The sequence below is a fragment of the Bombina bombina genome, chromosome 4, assembly GCF_027579735.1.
Source record: "Bombina bombina isolate aBomBom1 chromosome 4, aBomBom1.pri, whole genome shotgun sequence".
NCBI classification, from domain to species: domain Eukaryota; kingdom Metazoa; phylum Chordata; class Amphibia; order Anura; family Bombinatoridae; genus Bombina; species Bombina bombina.
Window position 1 is genome coordinate 865,002,937 of NC_069502.1, and position 27,535 is coordinate 865,030,471.

Genomic DNA, 27,535 nt, shown 5'->3' on the forward strand with positions numbered 1-27,535 from the left:
AGTGGATTAATTTTTTCAGCGGAATTGGCTGTCTTTATTTTATCCCTCCCTCTCTAGTGACTCTTGCGTGGAAGTTCCACATCTTGAGTATCTGCTATCCCATACGTCACTAGCTCATGGACTCTTGCTAATTACATGAAAGAAAACATAATTTATGTAAGAACTTACCTGATAAATTCATTTCTTTCATATTAGCAAGAGTCCATGAGGCCCACCCTTTTTGTGGTGGTTATGATTTTTTGTATAAAGCACAATTATTCCAATTCCTTATTTTTGATGCTTTCGCTCCTTTCTCATCACCCCACTTCTTGGCTATTCATTAAACTGAATTGTGGGTGTGGTGAGGGGTGTATTTATAGGCATTTTAAGGTTTGGGAAACTTTGCCCCTCCTGGTAGGAATGTATATCCCATACGTCACTAGCTCATGGACTCTTGCTAATATGAAATAAATTAATTTATCAGGTAAGTTCTTACATAAATTATGTTATTCCTAAAAACCAATCTAAGACATACTTCATATTAGCCGCTATGTTATATGCCTCTACATCTGGGATAGCTAGTCCCCCCCCCCCCTTCTTTCCTGCGCACATACGTTTAAACGCTATTCTATACCTTCTATCTCTCCAAATAAATTGTCTTATATATTTATTAATCATCATACTGTCTTTCTTCAGTAATAATAGTGGCATGGCTTGAAATGTATATAAAAATTTGGGCAATGAGATCATTTTAATTAACTGAATCCTACCAGACAAGGATAAAGGTAAATTCATCCACTTCTCTATGTCCTTACCGAGAGAACTAATAAGCGGTGGGAAGTTTAACTTATACCAATTTCTCGGGTCCGATGCAAACTTAAGTCCTAAATAGGTGATATACTCCTTTGCTTCTTTAAACAGAGTTACAGGTGAGTTCCTAGCCCTAATTAACCACAATATTTCAGATTTATCCTTGTTTATTGCAAATCCCGTAAATGTCTGAAATCTATCCAATACATCAATAATCAAAGATAAATTATTTCCAAGATTCTGAGTAAAGATGAGGAGATCATCTGCATATATTACCTGCTGAATTTTAAAGCCACCAATGTCAGTTCCCTCAATTTTCTCACAAGTATATAGCCAACGGTTCCAGGGACAAGTTAAAGAGCAGGGGTGAGATAGGGCACCCCTGCCTTGTTCCCAGTTGCAAAATAAATTTATCCGACACCATAGAGTTGACAACTAACGCAGCTATGGGTGCAGTATACAGCATAGAAAGAATATTTACAAAGTTACCTCTGAATCCAAACTTTAATGTTGTGAACATGTGATCCCAGATCAAAGAATCAAAGGCCTTTTGTGTGTCTATGGTTATCACCGCTGCATCTCTCGCCAAGAATAAACCTTCTCTATGTGCCATATCACAATAATTTATCACTACCTCCAGCTTTCTGATGTTTTTCACTAGCATTCTACCCTTCATGAATCCAGTTTGATCTGGGTGTATAAGAGGGCTAATAATCATTTGCAATCTATTGGCCAAAATATGTGTCAATATCTTATAGTCCACATTCAACAGTGATATAGGCCTATACGATTCCATCCTACTTAGATCTTTCTCTTGTTTTGGAAGTAGGATTACCCTAGATTCATTAAAGTAACTGGAGGGGGACTTCCCCTCAATAAGAAATGAATTATAAACTCTGTTTATTGTCGGAGTATTGTCGGAGTAATTTTGTCCTCAAGAATCTTATATAATTCTCCTGGGATATCATCAGGGCCAGGGGCCTTATTAAGCTTCAAATTTTTAATAGCCTTCTGGACTTCCTCGTTGGTAAGCCGGGCATTTAACTTTTCTAAATCTTCCTTCAATACCTGGGGTACCTTAATATTCTCCCAAAACACTTCCTTTTCCTGTTGATCTACCTCCCTCTCCCCATATAGCTTTTTAAAATACTGTTGAAATTCCTGAATAATTTCTAAGGGTTGACTAACTGTTCTATCCTTCACTTTAATCGCTGTTATAGGCTTGCATCCCTTTTGAGTCTTTACCATGCTGGCAAGTACTTCCCAGTTTTATTACCATAAGTCATAAATTTACTGTTCCGTTTAATTTCAGACTGTGTTTCTTTAAAAATCACCAAGCATCCCTCTGTTTTTTGGCATCTAATTATTGCTTCCAATTCTCATTGCTATTATTTTGTAGATACTTTTGATATTTATTGACTATTTGACTTGTAAGTTGCATCCAGTACTTATTATTTATTTTCTTTGTTTTAACAAGAAAGGCCAGAATTTCACCGCGAATCACTGCCTTAAAGGCCTGCCAAAATATTTCCTTATTCTTAACGGAGTATTTATTATTGACAACATATTAATCCCATTTACTGCGCAGGAAATTTCGAAATCCCAAATTTGTATATAAATATTTTGAGGAAATAAACTTGTTACCAGGTGGAGTATTACCATTAGCTACTAAACATAGCAATATTGGTGCGTGATCCGACACTGTAATTGGGGTAATTATTGTCTTTTGAACTATAGAAAATAGGTTTTTGCTAATTAAAAACATGTCAATCCGCGAGAGGGACTTGTGGGCTTTAGACAGACAAGTATATTCTTTGCTGTCTGGAAAATTATTTCTCCAAATATCCAGTAGATCCAAATTATAGCACAGTTTTTTTTAAAGATTCTAGAATCCCTATTTCCCAATTGCTCCCTATCCCCAGTCCTTTTCCTATCCATAAGCTCAGATGCCACCAAATTTAAATCTCCTCCTATTACAATATTCTGTACTAAGCCTGCCAATTTGGCTTGCAATAAAGCCCAAAAGGGACCTTTCTTTTCATTTGGGCCGTATACATTACACAATGTCATTATTTTTTTCCCAATTTCCACCTCAAAAATAATAAACCTGCCCTGAGGGTCTATTTCCTTTTTGTGAATCTGGTATTGTATGTTTTTCCTAAACAATATAGCCACTCCCTTCTTCCTATGAATACCTGGGGCACACACTACCTCCCCTACCCATCCCCATTTCTCCAACATAGGTGTGTCCGGTCCACGGCGTCATCCTTACTTGTGGGATATTCTCTTCCCCAACAGGAAATGGCAAAGAGCCCAGCAAAGCTGGTCACATGATCCCTCCTAGGCTCCGCCTACCCCAGTCATTCTCTTTGCCGTTGTACAGGCAACATCTCCACGGAGATGGCTTAGAGTTTTTTAGTGTTTAACTGTAGTTTTTATTATTCAATCAAGAGTTTGTTATTTTGAAATAGTGCTGGTATGTACTATTTACTCAGAAACAGAAAAGAGATGAAGATTTCTGTTTGTATGAGGAAAATGATTTTAGCAACCGTCACTAAAATCCATGCCTGTTCCACACAGGACTGTTGAGAGCAATTAACTTCAGTTGGGGGAACAGTGAGCAGTCTCTTGCTGCTTGAGGTATGACACATTCTAACAAGACGATGTAATGCTGGAAGCTGTCATTTTCCCTATGGGATCCGGTAAGCCATGTTTATTACGATCGTAAATAAGGGCTTCAAAAAGGGCTTATTAAGACTGTAGACTTTTTCTGGGCTAAATCGATTGATTATTAACACATATTTAGCCTTGAGGAATCATTTTATCTGGGTATTTTGATATAATAATATCGGCAGGCACTGTTTTAGACACCTTATTCTTTAGGGGCTTTCCCAAAGCATAGGCAGAGCCTCATTTTCGCGCCGGTGTTGCGCACTTGTTTTTGAGAGGCATGGCATGCAGTCGCATGTGAGAGGAGCTCTGATACTTAGAAAAGACTTTCTGAAGGCGTCATTTGGTATCGTATTCCCCTTGGGGCTTGGTTGGGTCTCAGCAAAGCAGATACCAGGGACTGTAAAGGGGTTAAAGTTCAAAACGGCTCCGGTTCCGTTATTTTAAGGGTTAAAGCTTCCAAATTTGGTGTGCAATACTTTTAAGGCTTTAAGACACTGTGGTGAAAGTTTGGTGAATTTTGAACAATTGCTTCATGTTTTTTCGCAATTGCAGTAATAAAGTGTGTTCAGTTTAAAATTTAAAGTGACAGTAACGGTTTTATTTTAAAACGTGTTTTGTACTTTGTTATCAAGTTTATGCCTGTTTAACATGTCTGAACTACCAGATAGACTGTGTTCTGAATGTGGGGAAGCCAGAATTCCTATTCATTTAAATAAATGTGATTTATGTGACAATGACAATGATGCCCAAGATGATTCCTCAAGTGAGGGGAGTAAGCATGGTACTGCATCATTCCCTCCTTCGTCTACACGAGTCTTGCCCACTCAGGAGGCCCCTAGTACATCTAGCGCGCCAATACTCCTTACTATGCAACAATTAACGGCTGTAATGGATAATTCTGTCAAAAACATTTTAGCCAAAATGAACACTTATCAGCGTAAGCGCGACTGCTCTGTTTTAGATACTGAAGAGCATGACGACGCTGATAATATTTCTGAAGGGCCCCTAACCCAGTCTGATGGGGCCAGGGAGGTTTTGTCTGAGGGAGAAATTACTGATTCAGGGAACATTTCTCAACAAGCTGAACCTGATGTGATTGCATTTAAATTTAAGTTGGAACATCTCCGCATTCTGCTTAAGGAGGTATTATCCACTCTGGATGATTGTGACAAGTTGGTCATCCCAGAGAAACTATGTAAAATGGACAAGTTCCTAGAGGTGCCGGGGCTCCCAGAAGCTTTTCCTATACCCAAGCGGGTGGCGGACATTGTTAATAAAGAATGGGAAAGGCCCGGTATTCCTTTCGTCCCTCCCCCCATATTTAAAAAATTGTTTCCTATGGTCGACCCCAGAAAGGACTTATGGCAGACAGTCCCCAAGGTCGAGGGAGCGGTTTCCACTTTAAACAAACGCACCACTATACCCATAGAGGATAGTTGTGCTTTCAAAGATCCTATGGATAAAAAATTAGAAGGTTTGCTTAAAAAGATGTTTGTTCAGCAGGGTTACCTTCTACAACCAATTTCATGCATTGTCCCTGTCGCTACAGCCGCATGTTTCTGGTTCGATGAGCTGATAAAGGCGGTCGATAGGGATTCTTCTCCTTATGAGGAGATTATGGACAGAATCAATGCTCTTAAATTGGCTAATTCTTTCACCCTAGACGCCACTTTGCAATTGGCTAGGTTAGCGGCTAAGAATTCTGGGTTTGCTATTGTGGTGCGCAGAGCGCTTTGGTTGAAATCTTGGTCGGCTGATGCGTCTTCCAAGAACAAGCTACTTAACATTCCTTTCAAGGGGAAAACGCTGTTTGGCCCTGACTTGAAAGAGATTATCTCTGATATCACTGGGGGTAAGGGCCACGCCCTTCCTCAGGATCGGCCTTTCAAGGCAAAAAATAAACCTAATTTTCGTCCCTTTCGTAGAAACGGACCAGCCCAAAGTGCTACGTCCTCTAAGCAAGAGGGTAATACTTCTCAAGCCAAGCCAGCTTGGAGACCAATGCAAGGCTGGAACAAGGGTAAGCAGGCCAAGAAACCTGCCACTGCTACCAAGACAGCATGAAATGTTGGCCCCCGATCCGGGACCGGATCTGGTGGGGGGCAGACTCTCTCTCTTCGCTCAGGCTTGGGCAAGAGATGTTCTGGATCCTTGGGCGCTAGAAATAGTCTCCCAAGGTTATCTTCTGGATTTCAAGGGACTTCCCCCAAGGGGGAGGTTCCACAGGTCTCAGTTGTCTTCAGACCACATAAAAAGACAGGCATTCTTACATTGTGTAGAAGACCTGTTAAAAATGGGAGTGATTCATCCTGTTCCATTAAGAGAACAAGGGATGGGATTCTACTCCAATCTGTTCATAGTTCCCAAAAAAGAGGGAACGTTCAGACCAATCTTAGATCTCAAGATCTTAAACAAGTTTCTCAAGGTTCCATCGTTCAAAATGGAAACCATTCGAACTATTCTTCCTTCCATCCAGGAAGGTCAATTCATGACCACGGTGGATTTAAAGGATGCGTATCTACATATTCCTATCCACAAGGAACATCATCGGTTCCTGAGGTTCGCATTCCTGGACAAACATTACCAGTTCGTGGCGCTTCCTTTCGGATTAGCCACTGCTCCAAGGATTTTCACAAAGGTACTAGGGTCCCTTCTAGCTGTGCTAAGACCAAGGGGCATTGCTGTAGTACCTTACTTGGACGACATTCTAATTCAAGCGTCGTCCCTTCCTCAAGCAAAGGCTCACACGCACATTGTCCTGGCCTTTCTCAGATTTCACGGATGGAAAGTGAACGTGGAAAAGAGTTCTCTATCTCCGTCAACAAGGGTTCCCTTCTTGGGAACAATAATAGACTCCTTAGAAATGAGGATTTTTCTGACAGAGGCCAGAAAAACAAAACTTCTAGACTCTTGTCGGATACTTCATTCCGTTCCTCTTCCTTCCATAGCTCAGTGCATGGAAGTGATCGGGTTGATGGTAGCGGCAATGGACATAGTTCCTTTTGCGCGCATTCATCTAAGACCATTACAACTGTGCATGCTCAGTCAGTGGAATGGGGACTATACAGACTTGTCTCCGAAGATACAAGTAAATCAGAGGACCAGAGACTCACTCCGTTGGTGGCTGTCCCTGGACAACCTGTCACGAGGGATGACATTCCGCAGACCAGAGTGGGTCATTGTCACGACCGACGCCAGTCTGATGGGCTGGGGCGCGGTCTGGGGATCCCTGAAAGCTCAGGGTCTTTGGTCTCGGGAAGAATCTCTGTTACCGATAAATATTCTGGAACTGAGAGCGATATTCAATGCTCTCAAGGCTTGGCCTCAGCTAGCGAGGGCCAAGTTCATACGGTTTCAATCAGACAACATGACAACTGTTGCGTACATCAACCATCAGGGGGGAACAAGGAGTTCCCTGGCGATGGAAGAAGTGACCAAAATCATTCTATGGGCGGAGTCTCACTCCTGCCACCTGTCTGCTATCCACATCCCAGGAGTGGAAAATTGGGAAGCGGATTTTCTGAGTCGTCAGACATTGCATCCGGGGGAGTGGGAACTCCATCCGGAAATCTTTGCCCAAGTCACTCAGCTGTGGGGCATTCCAGACATGGATCTGATGGCCTCTCGTCAGAACTGCAAAGTTCCTTGCTACGGGTCCAGATCCAGGGATCCCAAGGCGGCTCTAGTGGATGCACTAGTAGCACCTTGGACCTTCAAACTAGCTTATGTGTTCCCGCCGTTTCCTCTCATCCCCAGGCTGGTAGCCAGGATCAATCAGGAGAGGGCGTCGGTGATCTTGATAGCTCCTGCGTGGCCACGCAGGACTTGGTATGCAGATCTGGTGAATATGTCATCGGCTCCACCTTGGAAGCTACCTTTGAGACGAGACCTTCTTGTTCAGGGTCCGTTCGAACATCCGAATCTGGTTTCACTCCAGCTGACTGCTTGGAGATTGAACGCTTGATCTTATCGAAGCGAGGGTTCTCAGATTCTGTTATCGATACTCTTGTTCAGGCCAGAAAGCCTGTAACTAGAAAGATTTACCACAAAATTTGGAAAAAATATATCTGTTGGTGTGAATCTAAAGGATTCCCTTGGGACAAGGTTAAGATTCCTAGGATTCTATCCTTCCTTCAAGAAGGATTGGAAAAAGGATTATCTGCAAGTTCCCTGAAGGGACAGATTTCTGCCTTGTCTGTGTTACTTCACAAAAAGCTGGCCGCTGTGCCAGATGTTCAAGCCTTTGTTCAGGCTCTGGTTAGAATTAAGCCTGTTTACAAACCTTTGACTCCTCCTTGGAGTCTCAATTTAGTTCTTTCAGTTCTTCAGGGGGTTCCGTTTGAACCCTTACATTCCGTTGATATTAAGTTATTATCTTGGAAAGTTTTGTTTTTAGTTGCAATTTCTTCTGCTAGAAGAGTTTCAGAATTATCTGCTCTGCAGTGTTCTCCTCCTTATCTGGTGTTCCACGCAGATAAGGTGGTTTTACGTACTAAACCTGGTTTTCTTCCAAAAGTTGTTTCTAACAAAAACATTAACCAGGAGATTATCGTACCTTCTCTGTGCCCGAAACCAGTTTCAAAGAAGGAACGTTTGTTGCACAATTTGGATGTTGTTCGCGCTCTAAAATTCTATTTAGATGCTACAAAGGATTTCAGACAAACATCTTCCTTGTTTGTTGTTTATTCTGGTAAAAGGAGAGGTCAAAAAGCAACTTCTACCTCTCTCTTTTTGGATTAAAAGCATCATCAGATTGGCTTACGAGACTGCCGGACGGCAGCCTCCCGAAAGAATCACAGCTCACTCCACTAGGGCTGTGGCTTCCACATGGGCCTTCAAGAACGAGGTTTCTGTTGATCAGATATGTAGGGCAGCGACTTGGTCTTCACTGCACACTTTTACCAAATTTTACAAGTTTGATACTTTTGCTTCTTCTGAGGCTATTTTTGGGAGAAAGGTTTTGCAAGCCGTGGTGCCTTCCATCTAGGTGACCTGATTTGCTCCCTCCCTTCATCCGTGTCCTAAAGCTTTGGTATTGGTTCCCACAAGTAAGGATGACGCCGTGGACCGGACACACCTATGTTGGAGAAAACAGAATTTATGTTTACCTGATAAATTACTTTCTCCAACGGTGTGTCCGGTCCACGGCCCGCCCTGGTTTTTTTAATCAGGTCTGATAATTTATTTTCTTTATCTACAGTCACCACGGTACCATATGTTTTCTCCTATGCAAATATTCCTCCTTAACGTCGGTCGAATGACTGGGGTAGGCGGAGCCTAGGAGGGATCATGTGACCAGCTTTGCTGGGCTCTTTGCCATTTCCTGTTGGGGAAGAGAATATCCCACAAGTAAGGATGACGCCGTGGACCGGACACACCGTTGGAGAAAGTAATTTATCAGGTAAACATAAATTCTGTTTTTAATTTCTGACTCTCTATATCATTCAAGTGTGTTTCCTGTAGTAAACCTATATCCACCTTTAATTTATTCAGATATTGTAAGACTGTCTTCCTTTTTAATTGTTGAGGTAAAACCCCCCACGTTCCACAAGCCTATATTATACTTTCTAGTCATTATTACTTACATAGTGGAGATAAAGTAGTGAGAAAGAGAGAGGGCGAAGAAGAAGATAAAAAAAAAAGGGGGGGGGAGGGAAACATCACACACACACTCCCCATGCCGCATCAAACATCCACACATCACCCCCCCCCCAACCCATCCGTCTTACTCTAGAGGTTCCAGGTTCTAGTCCTCTAACTGTACCTACCATCTAATGATAGCTCCTATCTTCCAGCTAGCCCTATCCTTTAATTTCTTCCCTGAGGAAATTTTCTGCTTCTTGTGGATTATCAAAGGTTTTAAACCCTTCCTGAGTTTTAATACTAATTTTGGCTGGATAAAGTAGCTTAACTGATCTCCCTTCCTGTATTAGGCGGGAGCATAGTGGCGCGCACAGTTTCCTCCTATTGGAGGTCTCAAACGAGAAATCTTGGAATATAAGAAATTTCTTATTTTGAAACAGAGCATTCTTTTGAAGCCTAAAGGCTTTTAATATCCTTACCTTGTCTTGAAAATTCAGATACTTAATGATAATAGGTCTGGGTCTATCCTTACCTTCCTCCTGCTTCCTGAATACCCCGATCCTATGTGCCCGTTCAACTAATAAAGCTTGATTTCCCTCTGAGATTTGTAATATAGAAGGTAACTGAACTGCTGCAAAGTGTAACAAATCCTTCTCTAGAAGGGTTTCAGATATTCCAATAATTCTCAAGTTATTTCTCCTCTATCTATTTTCGAGATCCTCCACTTTCTTGCTTAAAAATTTCACTTGCTTTCGTATTCCTACTAGTTCTTGGTCTTTCTCGATATCCCTATCCTCTAGGTCTGAGATGCGCTGTTTAACTAGGCCTAACCTAGCCGATATTTCTTTTGTTTCCTGCAATATTACCTCTATAGTGTTCTGTATTGCATCAAATTTGGGCATAAAGAGTAAACTCCTCTGTTTCAGCAGCTCAGTATTTATCAAATCAGGCCCCACCTCCTGCGAGGTCTCTGAGCCTAGCTCTGTACTCCGTCTGAGTTGCTTTTTTTCCTGTTGCCTTCTCCCTGTCATAGTTGCTGTTTTAATACCGGAGGTTAATGAGATATACTTATCCATAAGAGGCGTGCTACTACTATTTCTACTTTCCCTATGTGAGCTTCTAGTTCCTTTAACTTTCCCTATCATTGTCCCCCTATCACTTACTCCTTTACCAAGCTTCAGCACTTCTGCTACCCACTTCTCTTCATCCTCAGTGTTACTTTATGTGTTTGTGCTACAAAATCTAATGTGTTAACTAAACTAAAAATAATTTAATATTCAATTTACCCCATTATGCTATCTTCCTAAATAAGATACATTGTTTACATAGTGCATTCATCTAAATCAATATAGGTACAGAAACAGAAAATATAATAGTCCTTCAATACGTGCACAACAAAGTGTTAAAAAATGTGATAATTAAGTTCAGTAGCGAGCTCAGTCCCAAATATCCCTGTATTCCCAGCAGTCTATAGATATTCTTTTTTCCGTAAGTATTTCCTCTGAATGTTCAGGACAGATCCTTTTCCATGTCCTAGGTGTTGATCGTTCTCTACTTCAGCAATTCTGTTTGGACACATAGAAAAGGGGACGCCACATGTGTGTATCCATAAAAAAGCAGAAGTAATAATAAGCTAAGGCCGTACAGGGTACTCACATATTCCAGCGGCACCCAAGTGTGCCTATAGTTACGGGTTGAGCCTTTAGCAGCAGTTCAGCATGCTGACCTTTTCCTAGGTATTGTTGACGTTCCTCCGATGATATAGCAGAAAAAGGGAAACAAGAAAACAGAACCCTGTGTAAATCCGATAGAGACAATTATAAAACATATACAAACAGCTGCAGGGTACTCCCAAAGCCAGCGGCACTCTGTTGTGCCAAGTATTGCAGTCTAGACCTTTTACAGCAGTCTAGCACGCTGACCTCATACGTGAGATATCCGTGTTCCTCCAGTACATACGGGAGAGAGGGAGACAAAAATACAAACCACACATGTGACTCATAGCCAGTAAATATATCAAAATATAACCTTCAGAGTGGTACTCACAAACACAGCGGCACTCCAGTGTGCCTTTAAGAGCAGGCTGAACCTTTTACAGCAGTCCAGCATGCTGATTTCTGTAAAAATGATGTATCTATTCCTCCAATCTGCTTTGTGAACTATGATGCACTAATTAGCCTTATACTAATTACACTTAACCCAGACTTATAAGCTTTAACTTGTGGGTAATGGGGGGGAACCCCTTACTACTCCACAGCCCTAAACTCGTGGGGCTTCTGCAGCCATTGGTGTTCTCTATGGCTCTGGTCCTAGCAAGACACCTTATTGGTGACTAACATCTAACAGCACAGGTTATGAATACTGAGAAGAAAGACGGCTAAGCAAAAAAACCCTCCCCCAAAGGTAAGCCAGTGATTTTTTTGGGAGGAAAACAAGTATTCACTGCTGTCTATCAGTGGGGGGGATACAAGTGCGCCAAAAGAAAATAACCACAACCTTGTTTTTCCTCCCAGCCGCCTCTCCTCACCATCACATCCCGCCTAGCGAGAGATCTGAGCCGCTTGCGGGGACCAGGGAATGAGACTATCCGCCTTTGGCTGTGGATTCCGAGCACCACTTCCGTCTCCTCTGTTCTGGTCTCCCGTCCCTCAATCTCTTCCGCGGGTTCCGCTCACGGCGTTCTCCTGCTTATTCCTCTCCTTGGCGCTCCTTACATGCGCCTACGTCAAGCGTGCTGTAACAGATCCTAGGACCGCCCCGACTGATCTTCTAACCGCGAGGTGTTAGCGTTTGTAATGGTGTAGAGGACATCGCCCGTGTATAGTGCCTGTTTATATTCGGTGTGCTCAATGCTCAGGCCCGTAATGTTTTGGTTCTTTCTAATTCTGTGGGCTAAGGCTTCAATTGACAATGCAAACGGAAGTGGGGACAATGGGCACGCCTGCCTAGTGCCGTTGCTTATGGAGAAAGAATCGGATAATGTTCCATTCACTCTAATTCTAGCGTTAGGATTTGAATATAGCGCGAACACTGTATTTAAGAAGGTGTTTTTGAAGCCCATCGTCTCCATGACCCGACACAGAAAAAGCCAATCGACCCTGTCGAAGGCCTTCTCTGCGTCGGTGGAGAACAGAACCAGTGGGATTTTTGAGGTTCTTGCATGGGAAATCAACTGAAGGATTTTGTTAGTGTTATCTTTGGCCTCCCTGCCCGGGACAAAGCCCACCTGGTCATTAGATATTAATTCTGGGAGGTATCTGTTGAGACGGATCGCCAGAATTTTTGCTAATAATTTCATGTCTGTGTTAATTAAGGATATGGGACTAAAGTTTTCCGGGGAATCTGGAGCTTTACTGGGTTTGGGAATTACAGTTATGTGAGCCTCTAAGAGGACTTTGGACAGATGTGGGATTTCTCTTAAGCTGTTGAATAATTGGAGGAGGGGACCAGATACCTCATCTACATATTTTTTATAATAAGACATAGTGAAACCATCTGGGCTTTTTCCCGTATGGGAGTTTTTAATAGCCTGAGCTAAATCTTCTTTTGTAAATGGGGAGTCTAAATAATCTGAGGCCTCTTTAGTTAAGGTCGGTAACCCAATGCCATGAAGATATGAGTCAATTTTGTCCGCCCTTTGACTTTGTGTTGTCCCCCTCACCTCTGATTCCGCTACTCCTCTAATGTTATATAAAGTGATAGTAGTTGCGAAACGCAGCAGCAATCTGCGAGCTACTGTTCAGGTGTTGTCCCTCTTTAGATTTGATCATATGAATATAAGACTGTAGTCGCTTTCTTTTTAAGGATCTAGCTAAAATTTTGCCGGGTTTGTTCCCGCCTTCATAATAAAATTGCTTTAGATATAATGCTTTTTCTCCAACATAGGTGTGTCCGGTCCACGGCGTCATCCTTACTTGTGGGATATTCTCTTCCCCAACAGGAAATGGCAAAGAGCCCAGCAAAGCTGGTCACATGATCCCTCCTAGGCTCCGCCTACCCCAGTCATTCTCTTTGCCGTTGTACAGGCAACATCTCCACGGAGATGGCTTAGAGTTTTTTAGTGTTTAACTGTAGTTTTTTATTATTCAATCAAGAGTTTGTTATTTTGAAATAGTGCTGGTATGTACTATTTACTCAGAAACAGAAAAGAGATGAAGATTTCTGTTTGTATGAGGAAAATGATTTTAGCAACCGTAACTAAAATCCATGGCTGTTCCACACAGGACTGTTGAGAGCAATTAACTTCAGTTGGGGGAACAGTGTGCAGTCTCTTGCTGCTTGAGGTATGACACATTCTAACAAGACGATGTAATGCTGGAAGCTGTCATTTTCCCTATGGGATCCGGTAAGCCATATTTATTACGATCGTAAATAAGGGCTTTACAAGGGCTTATTTAGACTGTAGACTTTTCTGGGCTAAATCGATTCATTATTAGCACATATTTAGCCTTGAGGAATCATTTTATCTGGGTATTTTGATATAATAATATCGGCAGGCACTGTATTAGACACCTTATTTCTTAGGGGCTTTCCCAAAGCATAAGCAGAGTCTCATTTTCGCGCCGGTGTGGCGCACTTGTTTTTGAGAGGCATGGCATGCAGTCGCATGTGAGAGGAGCTCTGATACTTAGAAAAGACTTTCTGAAGGCGTCATTTGGTATCGTATTCCCCTTTGGGCTTGGTTGGGTCTCAGCAAAGCAGATACCAGGGACTGTAAAGGGGTTAAAGCTTATAACGGCTCCGGTTCCGTTATTTTAAGGGTTAAAGCTTCCAAATTTGGTGTGCAATATTTTTAAGGCTTTAAGACACTGTGGTGAAAATTTGGTGATTTTTGAACAATTCCTTCATGTTTTTTCGCAATTGCAGTAACAAAGTGTGTTCAGTTTAAAAAGTTGTTTCTAACAAAAACATTAACCAGGAGATTATCGTACCTTCTCTGTGTCCGAAACCAGTTTCAAAGAAGGAACGCTTGTTGCACAATTTGGATGTTGTTCGCGCTCTAAAATTCTATTTAGATGCTACAAAGGATTTTAGACAAACATCTTCCTTGTTTGTTGTTTATTCAGGTAAAAGGAGAGGTCAAAAAGCAACTTCTACCTCTCTCTCTTTTTGGATTAAAAGCATCATCAGATTGGCTTACGAGACTGCCGGACGGCAGCCTCCCGAAAGAATCACAGCTCATTCCACTAGGGCTGTGGCTTCCACATGGGCCTTCAAGAACGAGGCTTCTGTTGATCAGATATGTAGGGCAGCGACTTGGTCTTCACTGCACACTTTTACCAAATTTTACAAGTTTGATACTTTTGCTTCTTCTGAGGCTATTTTTGGGAGAAAGGTTTTGCAAGCCGTGGTGCCTTCCATTTAGGTGACCTGATTTGCTCCCTCCCTTCATCCGTGTCCTAAAGCTTTGGTATTGGTTCCCACAAGTAAGGATGACGCCGTGGACCGGACACACCTATGTTGGAGAAAACAGAATTTATGTTTACCTGATAAATTTCTTTCTCCAACGGTGTGTCCGGTCCACGGCCCGCCCTGGTTTTTTAATCAGGTCTGATAATTTATTTTCTTTAACTACAGTCACCACGGTACCATATGGTTTCTCCTATGCTATTATTCCTCCTTAACGTCGGTCGAATGACTGGGGTAGGCGGAGCCTAGGAGGGATCATGTGACCAGCTTTGCTGGGCTCTTTGCCATTTCCTGTTGGGGAAGAGAATATCCCACAAGTAAGGATGACGCCGTGGACCGGACACACCGTTGGAGAAAGAAATTTATCAGGTAAACATAAATTCTGTTTTTTTGCTGGGATTCCGCTAAATATTTATTCAATTCTGATTTCATAGAGATTAGTTTATTTTTAACGTCTATTTTTTAACAGGTCGCTTTTATGTGTAGTTTCAAGTGCTTTTAATGTGGACAGTAAATTACTGTATTTCACCCGATATTGTTTAAGTATAGCTTTATGCCTTATAAAGGCACCTCGCAGTACACTTTTATGAGCTTCCCATACTGTCAGAATCGATGAGGTTGGGAACGTTTTTAGTTCAAAGTATTCTTTTACTGTTTTGCGTATATCCTCTAGAATTAAGGGGTCATCTAACATTGTGGCATCTAGTTTCCATGTATGATGTGTAACTGGGATGTCAGGCCAGAGGACTGAGCAAATGACTGGTGCGTGATCCGACCAAGTGATGTGACCGATATCACACCTTTTGTGTGATTGAAAGGCCACAAGAATCTGTGTAAATGTAATCTATCCTCAAGTAACTATTATGAGGGATTGAATAAAATTAGTAATCTCTCGAGTTCGGATGCAGAGTTCTCCATGTATCGTGTAGTGCTATGTCTTTAAGGGTGGAGTTGACCTGCCGGATTATAGAGGAGGGGGTGCATGTGATTCCTCTTGAGGAGTACATGGAGGGGTTAGCTACCAGATTTAAGTCCCAAGTTAAAAATGTAATCCCTTTAGAATGTTCTAATAGGAAATCTGCGACTTTAACAAAACTGTCTTGGGAGACGCTAGGTGAGTATACTGATGCCAATGTGATATAGTGTCCATAAAGTGTGCCAATAACAATTATATATCTGCCCTCTGGGTCTTTCTCAACTTGGGTTAAGTGAAAAGCGATGGACTTATGAAAAATTATTCCCACTCCCCCTTTTTTGCTCGTCCCTGAAGCAAAGAACGCATTAGAATACAATGGGTGATGCCATTTAGGTTCTTTTCCCCTCTGGAAATGCGTCTCTTGGACAGAGATAATATGACTTTGGAGTTTGGTTAATTCTCTAAAAGCGATAGATCGCTTACCGGGATTATTAAGGCCTTTTGCGTTTATGGAAGTGAGGTTGATACAGTGATCTTTGAACTTACTGGTTTTATTCTGCATGATTAACCACTGATTAGGGTTGAGAGGAGGGGGGGGAAGGGGGGGGGCAAAGAGTAGGGGGTAAGAATAGGAAGGAAGAAAAAGAAAGGTAACAGACTTAACACCTCAGTCCAAGTACGTTTCAAACAATAAAGGTGTAAAAGTTATACACAGTAAATTAGCACACTCAAAAATGCACACAATAAATATATATATGTCAAGAAAAATTCTATAACTCAACAAGTTAAAAGCTTTGTTCTAACAAGTTGACAGGGGAAAAGCCCCAAAACTGACGTTAGCTATACATAACTTTATAACTGTTATTTATCCAGCCATAATGTTAGTGAGGCTGTAATAGCTGAAGGTTTAATTATATCTGGTGTGACCTCAGCGCCATAGTTTGATGTGTGTGTGGTATAATTTTGTAGAGTCCTCGCAGTTAATTTATGTTTTATTAAGTAAAGGTCTTCTACAATTATATAAAACATATTTGAACTATTTCTAATATTAACTTAAAGATGACATCGTAAACGTAACATGTAAAAACATATACATAGGTTCATTAGTCTCAATCAGGGCCTGTCAAGGCAGGCCAGGCAGTATAGTTCCGAGACACATATATTATCATTTATGATATACAGTACTTTACCCAGAGGTCACATTCTCGCAAAGTTCATCCAAAGGAGGATTGGGAAGAGGTTGTTTTGCCTTCAACGCCTGTGCTCAGAGGAGAGGGTACCTGTAGGGATAGGTTATCATAAAATGTTTTTTCATACGCTCCGGGTCTGAAGATGGCAGTCTTGTTGTTGTTACTTGCTATAATGGAGACGGGAAAACCCCATCTGTATTGGATCTTGTGAGACCTCAGTAAAGAAGTTATATGACTCAGGTCTCTCCTCTTCTGTAGGGTCATTGGTGACAGGTCCGTGAAGATCTGTATCTCTTCTCCTGCGTAAGATATAGGGTGTTTGCGTCTCGCCTCTTGAAGAATCTCTTCTTTATCTTTATAACTAAGGAATCTGGCGATTATGTCCCTTGGTGGAGCTTTACTAGGAGGCCTGGATCTAAGAGCTCTGTGTGCCCTTTCAAGTGGTACATCTGGAGCTGAGGGGCTTCCTTTTATTATTCTGAATAGAGCCTGTAGATAGCCCTCAATCCCCTGTTGAGATACCGTTTCTGAGACACCACGGAACCGCAGGTTGTTCCTGCGGCCTCTGTTGTCAAGGTCCTCAATTTTGTCAAGAAATTGTAAATTATCCGCATTAGTGTTCTGCTTTATCAAGGATGATGCAGAGTTAATATTTGTTTCCACTCATTGAATTCAGTTGTCTAATGCAGCCATATAATTTCTAAGGTCTCCAAACAAGCTTTTCATTTCCTGCAGAACTCCTTAAATATCCTCTTTAGAGGACAGATGTGTAATGTCATTTTTTGTAAGGTATGGAGACTAACATGTCAGTGTTATGAGGGGAGCTCTGCATCCTTTCCAAATCTTCTCTGTGCGCAGTTTTACCTATATCTACAGGTTTTAGGTATTGAGACATAGGTTTTGTGGTTACTGCTTTGTCAGCCCTGCCTTGTCTTTTATGAGGCATTACCTGTTGGTTAGAGGGTATTTTAAAATAAAACTGTAGGGAACAACACCTATGTGCAGAGTGCTATCTATGTATAGATATTATCAAAACACCGGAATATACCTAAATGGTTTTGAAGATGCCTCAGATATTTGAACTAACCCAGGCCTTTATCAGCGATTAAGTTAAACTTCTTGCATAAGCTCTAAATCACAAGTGCAATTACACACACCGCAAGCAAAGAGTCACAGCCTCTGAAGACTTACAAGCCTTGATTGTAACGCTTGCCTTTGGTGTATGCCGTCACCAGACCAACTCCCGGTACCGGTATCTGTGTCTGTAATTTTCAACTAGCTTTGTGTTACATGTGCGTCACTAAGGAATATATCCGCACCGGGCGCCGAGAACGGGACTAGAGGACAGGCCGTGCAGTGAGGGTAAAGCCTCTTTCTTTCATGTAATTAGCAAGAGTCCATGAGCTAGTGACGTATGGGATATACATTCCTACCAGGAGGGGCAAAGTTTCCCAAACCTCAAAATGCCTATAAATACACCCCTCACCACACCCACAAATCAGTTTTACAAACTTTGCCTCCTATGGAGGTGGTTGAGATTACCGATCAATATTTTGGAACTCCGTGCAATTTTCAGAGCTCTTCAGTTTTGGCCTCTTCTAAAGAGAGAATCGTTCATTTGTTTTCAGACAGACAATGTCACAACTGTGGCATACATCAATCACCAAGGAGGGACTCACAGTCCTCTGGCTATGAAAGAAGTATCTTGAATTCTGGTATGGGCGGAATCCAGCTCCTGTCTAGTTTCTGCGGTCCATATCCCAGGTATAGACAATTGGGAAGCGGATTATCTCAGTCGCCAAACATTACATCCGGGCGAATGGTCTCTTCACCCAGAGGTATTTCTTCAGATTGTTCAAATGTGGGGACTTCCAGAAATAGATCTGATGGCCTCTCATCTAAACAGATCCAGGGATCCTCAAGCGGAAGCAATGGATGCATTGTCACTTCCTTGGAAGTATCATCCTGCCTATATCTTTCCGCCTCTAGTTCTTCTTCCAAGAGTAATCTCCAAGATACTGAAGGAATGCTCGTTTGTTCTGCTGGTAGCACCAGCATGGCCTCACAGGTTTTGGTATGCGGATCTTGTCCGGATGGCCTCTTGCCAACCGTGGACACTTCCGTTAAGGCCAGACCTTCTGTCTCAAGGTCCTTTTTTTCCATCAGGATCTCAAATCCTTAAATTTAAAGGTATGGAGATTGAACGCTTGATTCTTAGTCAAAGAGGTTTCTCTGACTCTGTGATTAATACTATGTTACAGGCTCGTAAATCTGTATCTAGGGAGATATATTATAGAGTCTGGAAGACTTATATTTCTTGGTGTCTCTCATCATTTTTTCTGGCATTCTTTTAGAATTCCGAGAATATTACAGTTTCTTCAGGATGGTTTGGATAAAGGTTTGTCTGCAAGTTCCTTGAAAGGACAAATCTCTGCTCTTTCTGTTCTTTTTCACAGAAAGATTGCTAATCTTCCTGATATTCATTGTTTTGTACAAGCTTTGGTCCGTATAAAACATGTCATTAAGTCAATTTCTCCTCGGAGTTTGAATTTGGTTCTGGGGGCTCTTCAAGCTCCTCCGTTTGAACCTATGCATTCATTGGACATTAAATTACTTTCTTGGAAAGTTTTGTTCCTTTTGGCCATCTCTTCTGCCAGAAGAGTTTCTGAATTATCTGCTCTTTCTTGAGTCTCCTTTTCTGATTTTTCACCAGGATAAGGCGGTGTTGCGAACTTCTTTTAAATTTTTACCTAAGGTGTGAATTCCAACAACATTAGTAGAGAAATTGTGGTTCCTTCATTATGTCCTAATCCTAAGAATTCTAAGGAGAAATCATTGCATTCTTTGGATGTAGTTAGAGCTTTGAAATATTATGTTGAAGCTACTAAGAATTTCCGAAAGACTTCTAGTCTATTTGTTATCTTTTCCGGTTCTAGGAAAGGTCAGAAGACCTCTGCCATTTCTTTGGCATCTTGGTTGAAATCTTTAATTCATCATGCTTATGTTGAGTCGGGTAGAACTCCGCCTCAAAGGATTACAGCTCATTCTACTAGGTCAGTTTCTACTTCCTGGGCGTTTAGGAATGAAGCTTCGGTTGATCAGATTTGCTAAGCAGCAACTTGGTCTTCTTTGCATACTTTTACTAAATTCTACCATTTTGATGTGTTTTCTTCTTCTGAAGCTGTCTTTGGTAGAAAAGTACTTCAGGCAGCTGTTTCAGTTTGAATCTTCTGCTTATATTTTCAGTTTTTTTCTTTATAAGATTTAAACTTTATTTTTGGGTGTGGATATTTTTCAGCGGAATTGGCTGTCTTTATTTTATCCCTCCCTCTCTAGTGACTCTTGCGTGGAAGATCCACATCTTGGGTAGTCATTTTCCCATATGTCACTAGCTCATGGACTCTTGCTAATTACATGAAAGAAAACATAATTTATGTAAGAACTTACCTGATAAATTCATTTCTTTCATATTAGCAAGAGTCCATGAGGCCCACCCTTTTTTTGTGGTGGTTTTGATTTTTTTGTATAAAGCACAATTATTCCAATTCCTTATATTTATGCTTTGCACTTTTTTCTTATCACCCCACTTCTTGGCTATTCGTTAAACTGATTTGTGGGTGTGGTGAGGGGTGTATTTATAGGCATTTTGAGGTTTGGGAAACTTTGCCCCTCCTGGTAGGAATGTATATCCCATACGTCACTAGCTCATGGACTCTTGCTAATATGAAAGAAATGAATTTATCAGGTAAGTTCTTACATAAATTATGTTTTTTTTAGAAGCGCCCTTTCAGTGAGTGTTGTCTTGCTGTGTTATAGGCTCCCATACGTTCTGAGGTCCCAAGCAATCCGGATCTTGTCTCAGCGGCAGTAACCGCTAGTTACCCTCAAGCTCCGCCTGATCTTCAGCCTAAGATGGAGGATTCCGTCTTGCAAAAGGCCTGTGGTGATCTCGCTTCTCAAACTGTTAGGCTCTTCACTGTTTGACCAGAAGACATGTCCCAGAGTTTAGTATCCGTTATCAGGATGGTTTAGCTGCCCACTCACTTTTAATAAAAAAAATATTTTTTGCCATAAGCTGCTATGTCGGTTCAGGAAGCGGGAGCCCTTCTAATGTGTGGCCATATTACAGCGTGGCCAGACTCCGCCCCCGACTAGACTGCCCAGATAGCTCACAGCACTGTTTTATAGATCCAGAATGCCAGGTTCATTTCCTGCCATGGCTTGTCATTGCTCAACTTATGCATAAGTGTATGTATGTAGATTCTTCTGTATAGTGAGAATATGGCTAATTTATGTGCAGAAACATTTTATAGACCTTCTTTTAAGAGTGCTAAAGATAATGTTTTATTTATAGCTTGGTGGCCTATTTAATTCATTTGCTAGATTTAGGTTTATATTACCTTTGCCAAATGTAATATTGAGCCATGGGAATCTTCTCTTGAGGTAAAATGGGGGCTGTTTTTACCTTGGCTAAACATTCTGCTATTCCTTTATAGACACACGCAATATATACATAGACACGGACGCACACACTGCAATATACAAACGCACCTACACACACAGCAACATAGGCACAGACATACACACAAACATAATAAAAAGAGAGAGAGAGACTTGGATACTCTGATGTGAAAGTACTTAGCTCTTTATTAGTATTTATCCTTGAAAAAGCAATAGTAAAGTAAACCAATATGGAGTGTGATATTAAGATGAACTAATGTGCATTAACATATTACAGTAATTGTGGTTGTTGTATTCACTAATTTCTTACACATTCTAACAGCGCCACTGTCGGCATCAGTGCAGTACTTTTTACCAACATGACTGTGTATTCTTTTCTCTTTTACTCTCCTTCTCTCTCCCCATCCCCCTCCCTCTAATTTTCCCATATTACTTAATTCACTTCTGTCTTTTTTTTTTTTTTTTTTTTTTTTGCCAGGTGTCCAGTATCCAACATTCCAGCGGCTGCAAAAATGGAAAACACTATATCTAACCTTAAAAAATTCTTAAAATTGGACTTAAAATCAAAACAGGAAGTTATAAATAATGGAAGACCAATGCCTGAGCTTAAGGACCTACTTCAAACGGAGGGACAAAAGAAAACAACACGGTGGTTTCAAGTGGAGTGGTACTTGCGAAAAGACTGGCTGTGTGGTTGTGCTACGAAGAGTCGCCTGTACTGCTATCCCTGCCTTTTGTTTTCCCCTGCTGACAACGTTTGGACTAAAGAAGGATTTTGTTACTTGAAAAACCTATCAAGGGCCCTCAACAAACATGAGAAATCAAAAACTCACATTCACAGCCAAATTGCTTTAAAAACCTTTGGAACTTCGACGATAGATCGGGATTTGAATGAACAGCAGAGATTAAATATCATCACCCACAATGCTAAAGTAAAAGAAAACCGTGATATTTTAAAAGACCTTATCAATGCAACCTGCTTCCTAGCCAAACAGGAATTAGCATTTAGTAGTAACGAGCAGGGTGCAAACTCTTCTAATCATGACAACTATGTGGAGCTTTTATATGTTTTGGCTGAGAAAGATGAAAAGTTAGCTAAACATTTGGCGACATCCACTGTGTTTTCTGGCTCATCAAACAGAATACATAATGATTTAATCGAAGCAGTCGCTGATGTAATTAGAAATGATATCAAAAAGGAGATTAATGCAGCCCCGTTTGTTGCTGTTGAAGTAGACGAGACAACGGATGTCACAAACAAAGCCCAGATCTCTGTAATTTTGCGTTATGTGGCTAAAAGGGAGCTGACTTGTGAAGTGAAGGAGGTGTTGTTAGGATTTGATGAAGTGGTTGACAGACAAACACCAGCTATTGCTAAATATGTATTGGGTGTGTTGGAGAAATACAATTGTGTTGAAAAGCTGGTAGCTCAGACTTACAATGGACCCTCTGTGATGGCATCAGAGCTTAATGGGGTACAGGCTAAGATTAAAGAAAAAGTACCTGAAGCCACTTTTATGCATTGTTATGCTCACAAATTGAACCTGGTGCTCTTGCATTCAGCAAAATCTATACCTGAGTGTCAAGTATTCTTTTCAACACTTGAGGGACTTGCCACGTTTTTCAGTAAGTCGACCAAGCTTACCCACCTACTGGACGATTTTGTAAAGAGACGTTTACCAAGAGCAGCACCCACCAGATGGAGTTCAAATTCCAGACTAGTGCCAACGGTAAACATGTTCCAAAGTGATCTGCGTGCTATGTTCCTGTTTCTCAGAAAAAATCCATCTGGTTGGGATAATAAAACCTTGATGATGGCTGAAGGATATACAAACTTTCTGTCTAAAGCATCAACCTGCTTCTTGCTAATGGCATATGATACCATTTTCATAGAAACTGAGACACTCTATAGTTTGCTGCAGAGTAAAGTGATGGATGTTGAATTCTGCTGTCGGCGAATTTGTGCCACTATGAAAAATCTGGAAAAGCAGAGACAGGAGTTTGACACTTTCTATGGGAAATTTGAGGAGAAATGCGTCAGAATGGGGCTGACAGACAATGAAAGAAGTAAACCGTTAATAAGAGATGTGAGGAGAATAATGTTTTATAACATTTTTGACAATGTCGGCGTTCAAATGAAAGCTCACTCTGATCATTTTCGTGAGCTAGAATTCCTTACTTTGGTCAATTGCACTAAACTACTAGAAATATCGAAACATTTTGATGACGAAAAACTGCAGAGCCTAACAAAATATGCCAAATACTTTGACTTAGTTAGACTAAAATGGGATCTCATTGGATTGTATAGTTCTGAAACTGTAAGGAATAATTGCAAATCACCTGGAGATCTTCTCAGCTTTTTGGCCAAAAGGGATCTGATGCAGACTGTTCCAGAGGCTGTTAAATTACTCCAGCTGGTTCTCACAATAACAGTTACAACAGCCTCTTTTGAAAGGTCGTCATTCTCTGCTTTAAAGAGAATCAAAACACAGAGCAGGAATCGAACCGAGCAAGGACAACTTTCAGCTCTGGCAATTTTATCAATTGAGCAGGAGAGACTGTTGGAGTTGAAAGAAAAAAACGAAGAAGAGTTTTTTAATAAAGTTATAAACAATTTTGTCAAAAAAGACAGGAGAATGGACTTTATGTACAAATAAGTTATTTGATAAAGACCGAATTTTAAAAAGAACAAAATGTTTGTTTTTTTGTTTTTTTTTTTTCTCTGAAGCTAATTTGCAATACAATTTTCCCCTGTTGCAATATATGATCACCCTTTTAAAACGGCTTTATTCTCCAGGTAATCAACATATTACAGATGAGCTGGTGCTTTAGTGCAATGTTTATTAACCGTGGTCCTCAAGTACCCCCAACAGGCTAGGTTTTCATTATAGCTGAACCAGTGCACAGGTCAAATTAATCAGCTGATCAGTAACACCATGGATACTAACCTGCTCTCACCCATCAGCTGATAATTTCACCTATGCACTGGTTTGGCTATAATGAAAACCTTACTAATTGGGGTGCTTGAGGACTGCAGTTGTGAAACAATGTTTTAGTTTAACTGCCTAACTATACAATCTCATTTCAAAGGGAGCTGCAGAAAAATCTTCAATCTCATCATAGAAAGTGAAGAAATTGCTGGGAATGTAAGACCATGCACTCTATTTTTTTTTATTTGTTTTGAATGAGTATAAATAGTAAAACTGTATTTGCCTATATAACGAGAACTGAATTGGTTTTGTACCTGTATGCATGTGTTGTAAAGAATTCTAATCGTCATTGTGCAAACCTGCTAATTTAATGGTACATTGAAGCTACATCTATTGGGTTCATATATGGGCTTCTCGGGCGTATAATAGCCAGTGCCTTACCAGCCTCTGACCTTAACGAACGTCACTGATGCACAGTACCTATCCACTCTTATAGGCGATAATGAAAATACATGCATCAAATAAACACCTGCCCGATAAAAACTAGGCTTTGTGTAACTTAGAGTTCTAACATTAGTGTCATTGAATTTTGCTCAGTCTGGGGTATGCTTGGGTAGTAGTCTCCAACTTGGGATTAAAGGGATAGTATACTATAAAATTGTTTTCCCTTTGAATGTGTTTCCAGTTACATTTTATACTCTGCAGCTGATAAAAAAAAAGTGAGATTTGCTTTTTAAGGCTTATTTGTGTATATGAATTAGCTGATTTTGTGTGTTTTGAAGCCACAACCAAATAAAATGGTTTGAGCTTGTAGGTAAAATCAGATCTCATTACTTTATCACATTGTGTAAATATACATGTCTTTACCTTATCGGTCCATAAACCAATCACCATTACTTGTAGAGAACAATGGAAAATTAACATTTTATAACCTTATCTCTTCTATAGCCCACTGGGTGTATAATTTCTTCTACTGGCTGTGTTAACACAGCTTGGCCTCAAGGCCAAAAACTTTCAGGATGGGTGGGAATACCACAGGCTAAATAAACTAATTCAAATGCCAATATAAGGGTAATGAAAATACTTGTAAATCCCTTTATTACCCATTTCCCAGTTTTGCATAACCAACACAGTTATAATAATATACTTTTAACCTCTGTGATTATCTTGTATCTAAGTCTCTGCAAACTGCCCCTTTTTCTCCTGTTAAGTGTGGTCAGTCCACGGGTCATCATTACTTCTGGGATATTATCTCCTCCCCTACAGGAAGTGCAAGAGGATTCACCCAGCAGAGCTGCTATATAGCTCCTCCCCTCTACGTCACCCCCAGTCATTCTCTTGCACCCAACTTATAGATAGGATGTGTGAGAGGACTGTGGTGATTTTAATTAGTTTATTACCTTCAATCAAAAGTTTGTTATTTTATTATAGCACCGGAGTGTGTTATTTATTCTCTGGTAGAATTTGAAGAAGAATCTACCTGAGTTTTTCTATGATTTTAGCCGGAGTAGTTAAGATCATATTGCTGTTTCTCGGCCATCTGAGGAGAGGTAAACTTCAGATCAGGGGACAGCGGGCAGATTAATCTGCAAAGAGGTATGTAGCAGTTTATTATTTTCTGACATGGAATTGATGAGAAAATCCTGCCATACCGTTATAATGTAAACTCAGCCTTAAATGCAGTAGATGTAGCTGGTATCAGGCTGTCATGTATGTATATTTCACACTTCAGTATTCTGGGGAATGGTACTTCACTGGATTTATACTGTATGCATAGACTTAACCTAATTTGCAGGGACTTGCAATAGGTTTTAAATAACAATTAATTTATTGAGGTTAAACGTTTTTTTGCTGGCATGTAAAATCGTTTATTTCTCTGAGGTACTGGGTGAAAAAATGTTTTGGGCACTATTTTTTCCACTTGGCAATAGTTTGCTTTAAATTAAAGCAGTTTACTGATCTCTCTCACTGTTATGTGTGAGGGGGAGGGGCCATTTTTGGCGCTTTTACTACGCATCAAAAAACTCAGTCAGAAGCTCATTTTCTTCCTACATGATCCGGTTCATCTCTACAGAACACAGGGATCTCCAAAGCTTGTTTTGAGGGAGGTAATCATTCACAGCAGAGCTGTGAAGATTGTAGTTGACTGTGATAAAAAACGTTTATTTGTGTATTTTTTCTAGGGATGCACCGAAATTTCGGCCGCAGAAAGTTTCGGCCGAAAATGGCATTTTTGGCTATTTCGGTTTTCGGTTATTTTGCCTGTTATTTTCGGTAAAATTGTGTAGCATGTTTCAAATTTGATGCTAGCCTAGAGCTGCTGTTTAAGTTTATTACTTGACTTACTGTTCTGCATATGAGTTTTCTAGGACTATACTTTATTTGGATAATTGGTAAAAAAAAGCAACTTAAATATGATTCTGTCGCCGAAAATGGCATTTTTTGCCTGTTTTTTTTTTTTTTTCTAGGTAAAATTATTGTGTAGCATATTATTGTTTTAAGATATTTTTGTCCAATTTCAGTGTGTTACTTTCAATAAAAGTGTGGGCTTTTTTTTATTAACTCTAATTATGCAAAAAAAAAAAAACTAAAAAATTAATATTTGAAAATAATTTGAAAAAATACATTTTCGGTATCAGTTTCGGTTTTCGGCCAAGTGCATCCCGGATTTTCGGATTCGGTTTCGGTCCAGAATTTCCATTTCGGTGCATCACTAATTTTTTCTGCTGTCGGGGTTAGTTATCCTTTGCTAATGGGAACAATCCTTTGCTAAAATTGTGTATTTTTTACAAAGATTTGATGCTATAACTTATTTATTTTCAACTGTCATAATTTTTTCTGTGCTTCTTATAGGCACAGTTCGTTTTCATATTATTGTAAATTACTTGAAAAGCATTTCCAAGTTGCTAGTTTATTGCTAGTGTGTTAAACATGTCTGATTCAGAGGAAGATACATGTGCTATATGTGCTAATGCCAAAGTGGAGCCCAATAGAAATGTATGTACTAATTGTATTGTTACTTTAAATAAAAGTCAATCTGTACAAACTGAACATATTTCACCTAACAACGAGGGGAGAGTTATGCCGACTAACTCGCCTCACGTGTCAGTACCTGCATCTCCCGCTCGGGAGGTGCGTGATATTGTAGCGCCGAGTACATCTGGGCGGCCATTTCAAATCACATTACAGGATATGGCTACTGTTATGACTGAAGTTTTGGCTAAATTACCAGAACTTAGAGGCAAGCGTGATCACTCTGGGGTGAGAACAGAGTGCGCTGATAATATTAGGGCCATGTCAGACACTGCGTCACAGGTGGCAGAACATGAGGACGGAGAACTTCATTCTGTGGATGACGGTTCTGATCCAAACAGACTGGATTCAGATGTTTCAAATTTTAAATTTAAGCTGGAAAACCTCTGTGTTTTACTAGGGGAGGTGTTAGCGGCTCTGAATGATTGTAACACAGTTGCAATACCAGAGAAAATGTGTAGGTTGGATAAATATTTTGCGGTACCGGCGAGTACTGATGTTTTTCCTATACCTAAGAGACTTACTGAAATTGTTACTAAGGAGTGGGATAG

General features: G+C 40.6%; 1 protein-coding gene across 2 annotated transcripts in view; it reads left to right on the top strand.

The window, feature by feature from the left end:
- The window catches only part of LOC128657336 (zinc finger MYM-type protein 1), a 116,983-nt gene extending 92,212 nt beyond the window's left edge, over positions 1–24,771 (top strand). For both annotated transcript variants that reach the window (XM_053711644.1, XM_053711643.1), the window contains one exon: positions 21,500–24,771. In XM_053711644.1, coding sequence (XP_053567619.1) covers positions 21,500–23,678 — 2,179 coding nt within the window. In that variant the 3' untranslated portion in view covers positions 23,679–24,771. The remainder of the gene's footprint in view (positions 1–21,499) is intronic.
- The last annotated feature ends 2,764 nt before the right edge of the window (positions 24,772–27,535 follow it).